The sequence below is a fragment of the Cynocephalus volans genome, chromosome 12 (assembly GCF_027409185.1).
Source record: "Cynocephalus volans isolate mCynVol1 chromosome 12, mCynVol1.pri, whole genome shotgun sequence".
Lineage (NCBI taxonomy): Eukaryota > Metazoa > Chordata > Mammalia > Dermoptera > Cynocephalidae > Cynocephalus > Cynocephalus volans.
The window spans coordinates 55,608,352-55,624,131 of NC_084471.1; the positions used below are offsets into that span (position 1 = coordinate 55,608,352).

At 35.7% G+C, this 15,780-nt stretch overlaps 1 protein-coding gene across 1 annotated transcript in view; it reads left to right on the plus strand.

Annotated features, from left to right (window-relative positions):
• The window catches only part of WIF1 (WNT inhibitory factor 1), a 69,372-nt gene that overhangs the window by 32,123 nt on the left and 21,469 nt on the right, over positions 1-15,780 (plus strand). The window contains exon 3 of the mRNA XM_063076189.1: positions 10,447-10,555. Within this exon, the coding sequence (XP_062932259.1) occupies positions 10,447-10,555 (109 nt within the window). The remainder of the gene's footprint in view (positions 1-10,446; positions 10,556-15,780) is intronic.

Below are 15,780 nucleotides of genomic sequence, written 5' to 3' on the forward strand. Positions count from 1 at the left end.
TCCTCACTAAAATACTAGCAATCCGAATACAACAACACATACGAAAAATTATTCATCACGATCAAGTGGGATTCATCCCAGGGATGCAAAGTTTGTTCAACATACGCAAATCAATAAATGTGATACACCATATTAATAAACTCAAACACAAGGACCATATGATCATCTCTATAGATGCTGAAAAAGCATTTGATAAAGTTCAGCACTCATTCATGACAAAGACCCTCTATAAGTTAGGTATAGAGGGAAAGTATCTCAACATAATTAAAGCCATATATGCCAAACCCACAGCCAATATCATCCTGAATGGGGAAAAGATGAAAGCTTTTCCTTTAAGAACAGGCACTAGACAAGGATGCCCACTCTCACCACTCCTATTCAACATAGTGTTGGAAGTACTAGCCAGAGCAATCAGAGAAGAGAAGGAAATAAAGGGCATCCAGATTGGAAAAGATGAAGTCAAACTGTCCCTGTTTGCAGATGACATGATCCTATATATCGAACAGCCTAAAACCTCTACAAAAAAACTCTTGGAATTGATAAATGATTTCAGCACAGTAGCAGGATACAAAATCAACACACAAAAATCAGTAGCATTTCTTTTCTCCAATAGTGAACATGCAGAAGGAGAAATCAAGAAAGCCTGCCCATTTACAATAGCCACCAAAAAAACAAAATACTTAGGAATTGAGTTAACCAAGGAGGTGAAAAATCTCTATAATGAGAACTACAAACCACTGCTGAGAGAAATTAGAGAGGATACAAGAAGATGGAAAGATATTCCATGCTCTTGGATTGGAAGAATCAACATAGTGAAAATGTCCATACTACCCAAAGTGATATACAAATTCAATGCAATCCCCATCAAAATTCCAAAGACATTTTTCTCAGAAATGGAAAAACTATTCAGACATTTATATGGAACGATAAAAGACCACGAATAGCCAAAGCAATGCTCAGCAAAAAAAATAAAGCTGGAGACATAACACTACCTGACTTTAAGCTATACTACAAAGCTATAATAACCAAAACAGTATGGTACTGGCATAAAAACAGACACACTGACCAATGGAATAGAATAGAGAATCCAGAAATCAACCCACACACTTACTTCCATCTGATCTTTGACAAAGGCACCAAGCCTATTCACTGGGGAAGGGACTGCCTCTTCAGCATGTGGTGCTGGGATAACTGGATATCGATATGCAGGAGAATGAAACTAGATCCATACCTCTCACCGTATACTAAAATCAACTCAAAATGGATTAAGGATTTAAATATACACCCTGAGACAATAAAACTTCTTAAAGAAAACATAGGAGAAACACTTCAGGAAATAGGACTGGGCACAGACTTCATGAATACGACCCCAAAAGCACGGGCAACCAAAGGAAAAATAAACAAATGGGATTATATCAAACTAAAAAGCTTCTGCACAGCAAAAGAAACAATTAAAAGAGTTAAAAGACAACCAACAGAGTGGGAGAAAATATTTGCAAAATATACATCTGACAAAGGATTAATATCCAGAATATATAAGGAACTCAAACAACTTTACAAGAAGAAAACAAGCAACCCAATTAAAAAATGGGCAAAAGAGCTAAGTAGGCATTTCTCTAAGGAAGATATCCAAATGGCCAACAGACATATGAAAAAATGCTCAACATCACTCAGCATCCGGGAAATGCAAATCAAAACCACATTGAGATACCATCTAACCCCAGTTAGGATGGCTAAAATCCAAAAGACTATGAACGATAAATGCTGGCGAGGCTGCGGAGAAAAAGGAACTCTCATACATTGTTGGTGGGACTGCAAAATGGTGCAGCCTCTATGGAAAATGGTATGGAGGTTCCTTAAACAATTGCAAATAGATCTACCATACGACCCAGCCATCCCACTGTTGGGAATATACCCAGAGGAATGGAAATCATCAAGTCGAAGGTATACCTGTTCCCCAATGTTCATCGCAGCACTCTTTACAATAGCCAAGAGTTGGAACCAGCCCAAATGCCCATCATCAGATGAGTGGATACGGAAAATGTGGTACATCTACACAATGGAATACTACTCAGCTATAAAAACGAATGAAATACTGCCATTTGCAACAACATGGATGGACCTTGAGAGAATTATATTAAGTGAAACAAGTCAGGCACAGAAAGAGAAATACCACATGTTCTCACTTATTGGAGGGAGCTAAACATTAATATATAAATTCACACACACACATACACACACACACACACACACACACACAAACCGGGGGGGGGGGGAAGAAGATATAACAACCACAATTATTTGAAGTTGATACAACAAGCAAACAGAAAGGACATTGTTGGGGGGGAGGGGGGGAGGGAGAAGGGAGGGAGGTTTTGGTGATGGGGAGCAATAATCAGCTACAATGTATATCGACAAAATAAAATTTAAAAAATAATAAATAAAAAAAAAATAAAAATAAAAATAAATAAAAATGTGATGAAAGCTAGGACCTACTATCCTCAGAAAAATATTTGCATGCATATGAACACAAAAGCTACAAATTTTCTAAAGGTGCATGGGCTCACATTCAGAACTCTTTTTAAAGGTCTGGTTATAGAGAGAAAAAGCATGTGAAGAAGTTTGGAGAAAGAGTGATCAGAGAAAGTGAGGTAAACTCAAAGAGATGGTTGCTATATGTAAGTCAAAAAAGAAGAGGAGAAGTTGATTGTGATTAAAAGAAACATTTTCAGAGAAGATAGGAGAGGTAAAGATGGAAAGTGCTCATTGGACTTAACAACTTGGAGGTCATCAGTGAGAGATTTTAATAGTGATGGAGGCAAAACCCATACTGTAGCGAAGACTTGATGGGCAAGAAAACTGAGGCCATGAGTGTAGATTCTTCTGGAAGCATTGTAATGTTGACAGAGACAGGGTTGGCTTTTTAATCTTTCTATCACATTGATATACATGAGGGAAGATGACCCGTCTCAGAGGATATGAGAAGGAAGCAGGAGTAGGTGTGGGTGCACTACTTGTCAGTGGATGGGGGAAAAGTTGAGGGAATTTATATCTAGCAATCTGTTTGCATATAAGATACATTGGTTGAGAGAAGATATCAAGGATGGGACAGAGGACTTCAGGGAAACTATTAAACTGCTGTGTGTAGGAAAATGGAGAGACTGGGGATGTTTAAAAGAGTTGTTCAGGGACCGTGGAGGGCAATTGAAGTTGGCCACAGATTCAGCCAGTCCTCACATTGTGGATTTGTAGCATCAGTGTTCCCCAGGGAATTGCTTCAGTTCTGCATGTTTCTCTTTTTCTCGAACAGGATGAATGATGCATGTATGAGTAACAATTTTTAAATAGCAAATGACTAGAGGAGCTTAGAAGATTAAAAGGGCCAAGTATGTTGTATCTTCTAGGCAATGATTTCTTCTGAAATGTAAAAAAAAAAAAAAAAAAAAAAAAAAAAATTTATAGAATAGATGGCTATTCTTTGAATCTTCTGCTGGTAAGGCTAGTCCCCTAAATTTTGGACTTTGAAAATATGTAACTGTGAAGTTACAGACTTTTTCTTTTTTTTCTGTCTTTTAGATAGGAACAGAACAAACTGGTCATTGGAATATATCCTGTAATATAATATTCTGATATATGAAATTGCAATCACATGAACAAAAAAAAATCAAATTAAGGCACATCTTATAACCTTTACCTAAGTAGTTTAATGTATTTTTTTTCAAAACATTAAGCTAAGCAGAGAAGTCTATTTTCTTCTGTTTTTTCTGTTTTTTTTTTTAATCAAAGAAGTTAATACTGTCCATGTGGATTCAATAAAAAATGTATTTAAGAATTTAAGAAAAATACCTGGCTGGGCTAAACTAAGAAAAATATGACCCAATTTTAAGTATTTTGATAGTCATCACTGAGAATATCTCCTAACATTTATAAGTCAAATAAAACATTTCAGACAATTTTTTCAACAGAATGAAGTAAATATATACCCCTAAGGATAACTGTACATTATAAAGAATTATGAAAGAAATGGAACATTAATTTTGCCTCTATTGAGCTACTGATATGTGCTACTCAAGTTCATATGCACATTTTATAAATATCACTCTGTCCTAAAAAAAAAAAAAATCGATGTGCTGAAACACACTACCATGTGAAATGCATGAAGGAGAGAACAAGGGAAAGGGACACTGATGCAGAACAAACATGCTGAATGGAGTGTAATTGCTTAGTTTTTAAAAACTATTATTAAAGAAATAACTCAGCACAGTTCTTTTCCTCCATGTAAATTAATCCCCAACGACTGCTTCTGAAGCTTTAAGAAAAGAAATATTCAAATGTAAGTCTTGGGATGAGAAGAAACAAAATAGGGAAGGGATTCCTTTTCCTTTTTCAGAACGGAATCTCCCTCTTCTATCTCTTCCAAAACACCTGCACTCATACTGCTGCTTTATTATTATTAGCCCCTCCATATTCTCAAATAATTATTCTGTCTTAGCATCCAGGAGAAACTTCTAGCTGTGTTCCCAAGTTTGTCCACCCTCTTTCTTTTTCCACACCTTCTGTTTGGACTGTATCTGGTCCCCAAAGTGCCAGATACACCATTTGTAGTGACATTTCCTCTCCTCAGTCCCTTTTCTTACCCCACCGTAATTGCCCAGTGCTGTCCTTCCTCCCAACACTCAATTTTTAGGTTGGCATTGCCCATGACTTTGCCAACTGCTTGAGTTGAAGCAAGTGTGCTGAGAGGAGGAGGAACTTGTCCTAGAAGCTTGAAGAAGAAAGGAAAGCCCCACTGCTGCCTGCATTGTCCTTTCCATCGGAAATTTTGGCAATCCAGTGAAAGCAGTGTGCTGAATGGAGCTGTATTTTGTTTAAAGACCGCTTTATAGTTATACTGATACCTTTTATTTTCAGTCTTTAGACAAACTGAAAAAATATTTTTTCACCTCCCAATGCTTTGCTTTTCTACTTCCCTGTTATTTCTTCCTCAACAAATAAAAAATTAAAAACCTTAACTTTTGGTTTTATTTAATACAAAATCACTATATAGCTCTCTATTGTGCCCCTTTTTAGGAATCTTGAAAGAGAGTACAAGCTAATGATTTGTCTGTCAGCCAGGTCTGTTTCTGGTTTGCATGAGCAGTGGTGATTCCAAACCCTGGGAGGAAAAAATGGAAAATGTCTTAGAAATCTCATATTCATGTGAAGCCAAACTGTGTGATCTCCTGCCAGTTGTAGTTTACAAACTCTCATGGTCCAGGATGTGTTTACTTGAACTTCAAGTTTTGATATCACCATTATATTCCAATAACTTCACTCCCTCAATTCAGCCCACTGGCTGTGGTCTAGTAGTATGTATCAAAACGATTACTAGAATAGAAGAACTTGGCTGAGAGATATTCTCTTTTTAAACAATGCTCCTTTCAATGCCAATTTAACCCAAGACCATTGAAATAATTAAATAACTACTCTGCATGAGAAGATGCTTTTTCTTTTTGTTTTTGAAACAAGTTCTTAGAGCCAGTTTCAAAAGAAGGCAAAGGAAAAAAGTCATTGTTGATATTTCACAGTTCCCAGTGATATTGCAATTACGTATTTTAATTTATAGAAGGCAAAATGACTGGAAAGCCAAGTGGGAAATATGAACCAGAAGAGCACTGGACAAAGTCATATTTCAAAATTGGACCTTGTTTACATTATCCGCTTACATTCTTTCTGGGAGCCTCATTGCCAAAGTTTTGTCCCAGCACAAGCATAAAACACAAACTACACACTGATTGGCTGGATATCAAATGTCAATGTTCATTTGATTGTTCTTTTTTTCAGAAGTGTTTTGTATTCTCTACGTGGGCTGCAGTGATTGGTCACACAGCAAAGTAAGAGAGAATTTTTTGACCCATAAAAGTAATTTAGCAATTACCAAAACAGAAAACCTGCTGCCTGTCAGTGGAATCAGAGGCTAATGCCATTTCACCGCAACAATGTGTTCTGGAATCCACTGGGTTTATGCTTCTGGATACTTCTCAGTAGGTCATTCATCAAAAAAATACTTATTTTTCAAATACCTTGCTTGTGCACAATGCTGAGTGAGTCTCCAATAGAGCACTGGAAAAAGTATAATCCCATTCTTAGCTCCAGGAATGCAAAATTTAGATGAGAATACATGATACACACATATGAAAACCTGAATAATAATACATGGTGGTGTATGTTTGAGAACCAAGCTGGTTTAAGCGCTATTGAAGGTTCGTGGAGGTGAGATTGTCGGAATACAGTCATGGCTGTGGCATCACATCAGGCCTGTTGAGCTCCAAAGATGATCCCTGTTGAGGAGTAGTAAGAGATAAAGGAAATTTGGAGACATTTAACAGGCTAAAGGTCTTATCCTAGAGATAAGGGAGACAGGAAAGCATCATGACATGGCAAGAATGTTTTAATTCAATATATCAGTTTCTATTATGACAGATATTTTAAAGCAAAAGGCAAGATGGCTATCTTTAAAAATTTATAATAATGGCAATAGGAAATAAAGGCTAGGTTTCTGTGGAAGATGAAAAGAGGAACAGAATAAAAAGATATTATAAAAGGAGAAAAGATTTTAGTGTCTGGCTATGGGGAGATGACATAGAGGCAAGAAACAATGACTCTGAGGTTCAGTACCTTTGTTATTGGAAAAACTGCAATTCTGCTGACAGCTATAGAGACATCAGGTGGAGAAGTTGGTTTTAGAAGGGAATGAGCTAGACTCCATGAGCACAAGCGTAGGCATGGGGCAGGTGGTGAGAAGAGTCTGCACTTTGGAAGAAGGGTGGGAATGGCTCATGTTGAACATCATTGCCCAAAAGGAGATAGTTCAGGGAGTGAGAGTACATTGAGTTTTATGACAGAATATAGATAGAGGAGGAGAAGGGACTGGGCTGTAGTGATTTTCTATGAGTATGAGCTGAGAGAAGGAGAGTTAATGAGCAATGCAGGAAAATCGAGAAGTGGGATGAGAATCAGAAGAGTGTCACACAATCCCAGGATAACGAGTTTTGAGTTTAAAGGATGAAATTCTGCAGAGAGGTAACAAGAAGAATGCTGAGGAAGAATGTGATATCTGGCAATTTTTGGTCTAGACATTCAGGCGTCAGCTTTATTTTAAGCATTGGGCATGCTTATTCATTTTGTTCAGGGCTTTAACGTTGAACTATTTTCCTTTCCTGTTTATTTTAGTAGATTTCTTTCTGCCCTTCACATACAGTATAGTAGCTATGTTATATCTCTTTAGTATGTCTTCTACTCAGTACCCTAATCTGAATTCACTTGTATGCTATAATAATAAGTAGTTATGACAATTAAATCAACAGTGACTACAGTATAGTAAAAAATTAACAAAAATTATTTGTATATTTTCAAACCTTAAGGCTTCTGTATGCTTTCTGTCTATAAGCGCCTGAAATTTTCTTTGGAACAAAGATGATGCCTTTATTGTTTGAGTGTGTTCCCATGAGCTCTTAGGTCAATATCATGATATATGGAGTTAAAAGAGGTTTGAGAGCTATGGTTTTATGAAAGATCTTTGATTCTTAACTCAGAGGTTCCTGCAATTATTGTGCTTAACAGATTAAGTATAGGCCATAAACCCAGAACTTCAAAGGTGAAAAAGAAATCCTGGATTCTCTCCATTCCTCCCAATGGTTAATGCAATTATCTGCTTCCTTTCTCCATGTCTACCCAAAAAGAAAAAGAGTGCCAGAGCAAAGGCCTTATGAGTTGTCCTATTTTGCTGTTTAAATGATGTCTTCATCTGTTCTGGAAGGAACAATCCTAATATTCAGCCAAGTCAATTGGAAGCAAGTTAAATGACCTCCAGCACTCCTCCCTTGATAATATTTGGGTGTCTTTTATATTTCTCCATGAAAAGAAAATTTACTGCATGGAAAACCAGGCCAGCAAAATTTTTCAGCAACTTAATTTAGACGTGAATTATTCTCCTGAATAGAACCATTCTTTGTTTGAATACAAAGCAATCTTTTCATGCGTTTTCCAAATAATCACCCTACTAGCCTCTACCTGAGTTTCCACTACTGTCATTTAATAAAACAAAATGCACTTTTTCCTAATAGAGGTTTCAGACTCTCCGTTATACTACTTCTCTATTACAGTTTCTGCTCTGAGTTCCTTTTATCTAAGTAAGAAATCTGCCATTTGTGAAACTTTTTCCCAAACTTTAATGTTCATTCTCTGTTCTCCTTGGCATAGACTTTAGGTGTTACTTGCTCCCAAATAAGTTTTTCCAGTGGAGACATTTGGTTCAAAGAAATTTATAATATTATAAATAAAATTAAAATGGAAAGTCCTTTCTGGAAGTCAGAATGTGACATAAACCTATCATTGGGTTCATCAGCCATTTTTATGACTTTTTAATCTAAGTCCTCAAATTAAATGAAGGATGTATTCACTCTCTATGTCAGGGTGATGGTAATATATTTGTAGAAATATTTATATGGTATTGGTGGTTTTGGTAGATCTCTTTACAATAGCAAAGCAAAACTTTGAAAGAAGTCAGTGTCAAGATCAGGCAAAAAGTTGGTCAAATTTCTAAGTGGTTTCCTAGTTGAAAATTTTAAGAAGGCAATGAAAACAGTACATGGACAGAACTTTTAAAAAATAATATGCCAAGTATGAAGGAAATTACATATTTCAGAGATTCGAGCACTATTATCATTTATAACAAGGACAAACAAACAAATGGAAGGTTTACTCTGGTAACTGCCTTTTGCTGATAAAATCCAAGCAAGAAACTGTTTGGACCATTCCCGCCTTGTGATACAGTATTAGAATTACAATAGAAAAACCATGATGTTTAATGATTCTCAAAGAAATCAGAGGGACACCCTAAAACCTGTAGTGGTAAATTTGTTATTGATAAGATCAGAGTATTGGCTGTCCAGAGAAATTCATTAACCCTCGCTGCATCATGTTGAGCAGTCATGCCAGTGCTCATGATAAGCTCTGATACTGAATCGAACAGATTCCGTGCCTCCCAGCCAAGTTCATGTGGACATATGAAGACTCAAAAGCTCTATGAAGCTATATGTCTGGCCTCTGGGTGAATTTCTTTCAGTTCCACATCCTTTGAACATCATCAAAACTTTTTGAAAAGACATTTAGAAGCTGCTATAATGCTTATTGTTGTTTTCTTGAAGCACACTTTCAAGGAGACATGCAAAAGCTTAAAGTAAAATTGTTGCATGAGCACGGCACACTAAACAGAAGTCCAAGAAGAATGTTTCATCTGTGATCAGAGAATTATACAAATAGAGTCGATGATTGTCATCAGTCACACAGAACTGAAAGCAGAGTACATGATTAATGCTTTTTAAATAAATGCATTTATTTCACTATAAAAGGTACAGAACCACACATAGAAAATTTGAGAAAAGGAAAAAATATCAATTACCATTCCACAATCATTCTTTTGATATTGGTGTCCAGTCTTTCATCCTTTTTCTTTATTTTTAAAACTAAAAATTCGGAGTTCTTATTGAAATTATGTAAGTTTTTATAAATGTAAAAATGAACCACTTGCTTAACTCTCGCGTTAGTACTTGTGGTATTTATTGATTATTCTTTATTCCTAGGCAAGAATATATTATTTCCATCACAAACCCTTTTAATAACCCAGTTGAAAATCAGTTAAGGATCAAAGTTCTGTAGTGAGCTTATGCATCACTGCTTTCAGTATTCATGGCCATTTGAATAGCAGGAATCATTTTCTCCACGAGAGACTTAATAGGGAAAAGAAAATGTTTACAATGTAAAGTTTTATGGCTTGTTGTCATATTGTAAAGGTGGTCTTTGCATTTTTAGGCTTTTCTCTCCATAATTAAAGTGAGATCTTAAATATAAACCTTTCAAAAGGAATGAGGCTGAAAAATAAATGTTAATAGCAAGATCGTCAAATTTTGGACTTGAATGTCTTCTTTTGCCAATAGGTTGCTGTTTTCCTTATCCTGTATTTATTACAACTCTCCAAATTCTGTCAAGAGTCTCACTTCAGATTTGAAGAAAATTAAAGAATGACCCAAGAAACAGAGATGGATTTTCTAAGGGCTAGTTGATGATTATTTTGACATCACTTATTTCCCCAAGAGCATTTTTTCGTCAATGTTTTTAAGAGACAGGAACTAAATAATATTGTTTAAGTTAAAGACTACCTTTTGGAGATGTTTTGGATAAATGTTTTTAATGTTTTTAAGGAATTAGGGCTCTCCAGAGGGTCTAATTCTATAGTTGTCAAACACAGCAGGTGAGTTATGCCTACACAGTATCTTAGATCTTGTGTGCTCCAGAGTTCCCGTAGTGAAAATTATCATCCTTCCATCAGAAGGATGATGAGTTGAGAAGTGCCTTCTCACTCTCTGTGGTTTCCATGGTACTGACTGTCAATGCCTTTTGTTGTAGGCAGAATACTTCTATGAATTCCTGTCCTTGCGCTCCCTGGATAAAGGCATCATGGCAGATCCAACTGTCAATGTCCCTCTGCTGGGAACAGTGCCGCACAAGGCATCAGGTGGGTGGTCTTCACCTTGGAGAAAAGTTTACACTTAAAATGTAATGGTGATGAGAATAATACTTAAGATCCAAATGTCATTCATCGAGGGATTCTGAAATGTTTTCCTGAAGAGATCTATTGATTTTAGGGGAGCTCAGTTGTTATCCTTTAGGCAAAGGATTAGGATGGGAGTGAAGAAATGATGGTTTTATAACTTCTGAAAAACTCAAAATACCCACCCAGCCCACACCCAGTTCATAATGATTCCAGATTTAAAAAAAAAAAAAAAAACCAGAGGAAAGAAATAAGAAAATAAACATGCCTGGCGAAATACATTCAGCCAATAGTGTAGATTAATATAGTGCACATAATTGTGGCAAAGAGTCAAAGTTAGTGATTGGGGGCAAACAGAATAAGTCAAGAAAACTCAAAACTCCCCAAATGTTTGCATTATATTAAATAGGAATTCAAAGGAGAGTGGAGACATGGGGAAGTGGGAGAAAGGGGTTCAACCTGTCAAGTCTAATCATCCTTCTTTGCTAAGAAAAAAATGGTTTGTGATACTTGTTTCCATCCTTTCAGCTTGCAAAATACTCATGCATATTCTAATTTGGATATTAGAAGGGAGTCAAGGCCAGAACTACAGCTCCATTTTATAAATTAAAAAAAAAACTTATGAAGTGTGACTGACTTGCCCAAAATCACATATTAGTAGTAAGTGGTGGAGTCAAGACTAGAGCCCAGGATTTCTGACTTTTAGAAGGATACAGGGATCACTTGTGTTAACATGCTCATGTATTTCCTTCTAGTCTTTTTTCTGTGAACACATATCTTTACATATTGTGGTAATATTATATATTTGGCTTTACATCATGGTTTTTTTTTTTTTTTTTTTGCATTTAACATTTTAACATAAGCATTTTCCCAAGTCATTATAGATTTTTATGAAAGTTGTTGTTAATATCCTTATAATATTCCATTTTATGGATATACCTTAATTTGTTTATTCATTTCCTTAATGTTTGTTAATGAGGTTTTTTTTTTTAGAGTATTCATACTAAAAACCTCACATTAAATATCCTTTTTAAACAAATAGACAGTAACTTCCATCAGGGCAGGAGCCCTCTGTGTCTTATTTGCTGTGGCTTTCCTCATAGGACACAGCACAGAGCAGGCCCTCAGAAAGTCATTGTTGGATTAATGTGGGCTCCAAAACCTTGGTGCTTATCTCATTATTTTGTTCAAATAGATTCTTAGAAGTGGAAGTATGTGTCAAAAGATATGAACTATGAACTTTTTAAAAGGCTCTTAAAACAAATAATTGCCAAAATGCCATACTTTCCATGAAGGTTGTATTTGTTTGTACCCTGACTAGCAATGAGGGAAAGTGCTTGGCTTACTGTACTCTCATAACTAGATTATTAATCACGTTGACTTCTTTGCTGACTTGAAAAGTGAAAAGTGATTCCTCACAGTGTTCTTTGATTTTTATTTTTTTTATTCCTGTTGAGATAGGGCTTTTTTTTTTTTATTGGTGGCTGCCTAGTAGAGGGATCTGAACACTTGACTTTGGTGTTATAACACCACACTCTAACTAACTGAGCTAACTGGCCAGTCTTTATTTTTTTGTATATTAGACCGTGTAAATGTCTGTGTATCATGCTCATTTTTATATTGAGATAACAGTGGTCTTATTGATTTGCAAAACTTGCTATATATTAAGTATGTTTGCCTTCTATTGCAATTGTTTTTCAATTTATCATTTGTATTTTATTTGGGGGGGCAGATATGCAGAAGCTTTAAAATTCTATGTGGTCAAACCTATCTTTTTCTTTGTGATTTTTTTCCATTGCTTTTATATTTAGAAATTAATTACTGTTCTAGAGAGCAGTTAGGTGTTAACTTACACATGCTTCTAGTATTTTATAAAAATTTATTTTGGTAATAGAATGAAGTAAAAAGCTTCTAGCCAGAATTATTTTTCTGAGCCATCAACTTTTCCAGCATGAGAAGTTGAATTGATTCAAGATATGCCTTTTATTTCACATTAAATTCTTCTACACATAGGGTTTGTTTAGAGCTTACTGTTTATTTTACTATTGTATTAGTTGTAGCTTTATAGTGTTTTAAAATAATTGATAGCATAACCTTCTCTTTTTTAAAAAAAATTGTCTTATTCTTCTACAGGAATGTTAGAATAATTTTATCAGATGTCAAATGAAAATTATGTCAGGAGCTAATTTAAATCTATAAAATAATCAGGAAGTCAGGCACCTTTACAAAGGCCGTTTTCAGGTTGTGGTTATCTGCCACTCCCAATGGATCTGCATTGCTGCATTCCTGTGCTGTAAGAGCTGGGGACTAAATAAACACAGAGTTTTTCTAATTTCCAGGCATAAGTGGCATGTCAGGTATAGATAGGAGGAGTATGAATTTGACTTTCTCTTTGAACATCCCAGTGCTGCAGGTGTGACCAGCAGCCCTCCCAGTGGATTTGCTTCTGGTCTAGATGGGTTTGAGGTCTGGGTGAAGGAATGAGGACTTAGGTTCTGGAGATATATTCCTCTGAGATTCTTAGCTCCTAAGATGTGGATATCCTGTTCCAGAAACATGGATATCTCAATTCCACTCAGATGTCATTGGCAGAGCTTAACTATACCATGGAGACAGGAACAACACTGCAGCCACCAAGTTCTTGGAATATGGCCATTACTCAGTTCCATGCCATGTCACATGGTGTTTCTTTTTAGTCAAAGATAATTTCCTAAGAAATTTATCTTGATCATATTTTTTGCTGTTTTTAAAGAAGTGGTCAGGAATCAAATAAATGCATAACATGTCTTTCATTTTCCATTTTATATATTTGAATTTTTTTGTCTTTTACTGATTATTAAAGGAATACAAACTCATTGTAGTCCATTAAAAATATATTAACTAAATTAATTACACAATTACACCTGCTCAGCTTCCAATAAATATTGCATAATTTAATGCTTGTATCTTAAGTCTTCCCAGCTTTATTCACTTTATTGTGTCTAGTAAAAATATCTTAGTGAGAGGCAAGTGGCAGAGCACACCCAGGGGGCCTAGACTAGAGATGAGAGCAGCCACTCCCTCTGCCTAGAAGCAGACAAACAGCAGAACATGCCAGCGGGTTCTAAGCAGGAGCCAAGAGCAGCAGCCACCTTTGCCCAAAAGCAGGTAAGGCGCATGATGAAAGCATCACTTCCACACGGGTGGCCCACCACAGCCACTGCCACAGCCACAGCTGCCGCAAAAGCAGATTGACACCACAGCAGTAGCCACAGCCACCATGCAGGCAGCCAGCCAGACACTCAACTGCATTGACACAAGGAGTGTCACCAGAACAGACTGGAAAAAGAAGAGTCCTTTTCTCTCTCCTCAAAGCCCTCTCCAGAGTAATTAAAGAAGCAACTGCTCTACCAGATAACCAGGCATCAACACAGAGATACTAGAAATATGAAAACCCAAGAAAATATGACACCACCAAAAGAATATAGTAATTCTCTAATACTATAAAGCAGGAAACCCTTGAAATGGCTGGAAAGGAATTCCAAGCAACAGTCTTAAGGAAACTCACTGAGATATGAGGAAACTCAGTTAGACAATATAATGAGATGAGAAAAAAAATTTAGGATATGAAGGAGGAAATTTACAAAGAGGTTATTAGTACCTTAAAAAAGAGTGTAGCAGAACTCATGAAACTGAAAGATTCACTTAACAAAGTAAAAAACACAACCAAGAGCTTAAGCAGCAGGCTAGAACAAGCAGAAGAAAGAATTTCTGATCTTGAAGATAGTCTTCTCGAAATAACCCAGGTGGACAAAAAAAAAATGGAAAAAAGAATTTAAAAAAATGAAGAAAATCTAAGAGAGCTAGCAGACAACCTTAAGTGCACAAATATTCTAATCATGGGTATTCCAGAAGGGGAGGAGAAAGGAAAAGGCATGGAAAACTTATTCAATGAAATAACTGAAACTTTCCAGGTATGAGGAGATACTTGGACATTCAGATCCAGGAGTTTCAAAGATCCACAAACAGATTCAACCCAAAAAGATCCTCTCCAAGATACATTACGGTCAAAGTGGCAAAGCTCAAAGACAGAGAATCTTAAAAGAAACAAGAGAAACATGTCAAGTCACCTATAAGGGAGCCTCTATCAGACTAACAGCAGTCTTCTCAGCAAAAACTCTACAGACCAGAAGAAAATGGAATGATATATTCAAAATACTAAAAGAAAAAAACTGCCAGCCAAAAATACTATACCTAGCAAGGCTATACTTTAGAAACAAAGGGAAAATAGTGTATTTTACAGTTGAACAAAAACTGTGGGAGTTCACCACTGCATGACCAGCTCTATAAGAAATCCTGAAGGGAGTCCTGCATCAGGAAACCAAAAACTGCTAATCACTTATCTTACCAGGTATAGTTCTGTTCAAACTTTCTGGGTTTTTTAATTTTTTTTTCATTATTCAGTCTTTGTAGGTGGTATGTTTCTAGGAATTTATTCATTTCATCTAGATGATCTAATTTGTTGAACAAGAATTATTCACAGTATTCTCTTATAATTCTTTTGATTTCTGTAAATTTGGTTGTAATGACCCCTCTTGCATTTCTGATTTTAGTTATTTGAGTCCTCTCACTTTTTTCTTTATCCATCTAGGTAAAGCTTTCTCAATTTTGTGGATCTCGTCAAAGTACTATCTTTTGGTCTCATTGATTTTCTCTAATTTTTTTCTATTTTCTATTTCTTTTATCTATGCTGTAATTTTTATTATTTACCCCCTTTGCTAGGTCTGGGCTTAGTTTGCTCTTCATTTTCTAGTTTCCTAAGGTTCAAAGGTTATTGTTGATCTGAGATCTTTCTTTTTTATTAATGTGTGCTGTACATTATATAAATTTAACTTTTAGCAAAAAAAAATTATAAAAATATTTTCAGTCATTTTTTGGAGGTATATCTGGAGTTTAAACATACCTAGTTATGTTTAGTGCAGTTTTTCATCCTGCTTTTTCATTTAATATTACATCTTGAAAATTTGTCTTAAATACTGTTTAAAATTATGATCTTGATAACTTCATTATATTACATTTTACGGAGGTCCGTAATTTAGCATTTCTCTTATTGTTGGACATTCAGTTTATTCCCATGTTTTTACCTTTAGATAGCTACCTTCCACATTAAAAAAAAATTTGAAGTAGGCTAATTGGTTGAAAGTGTGTGA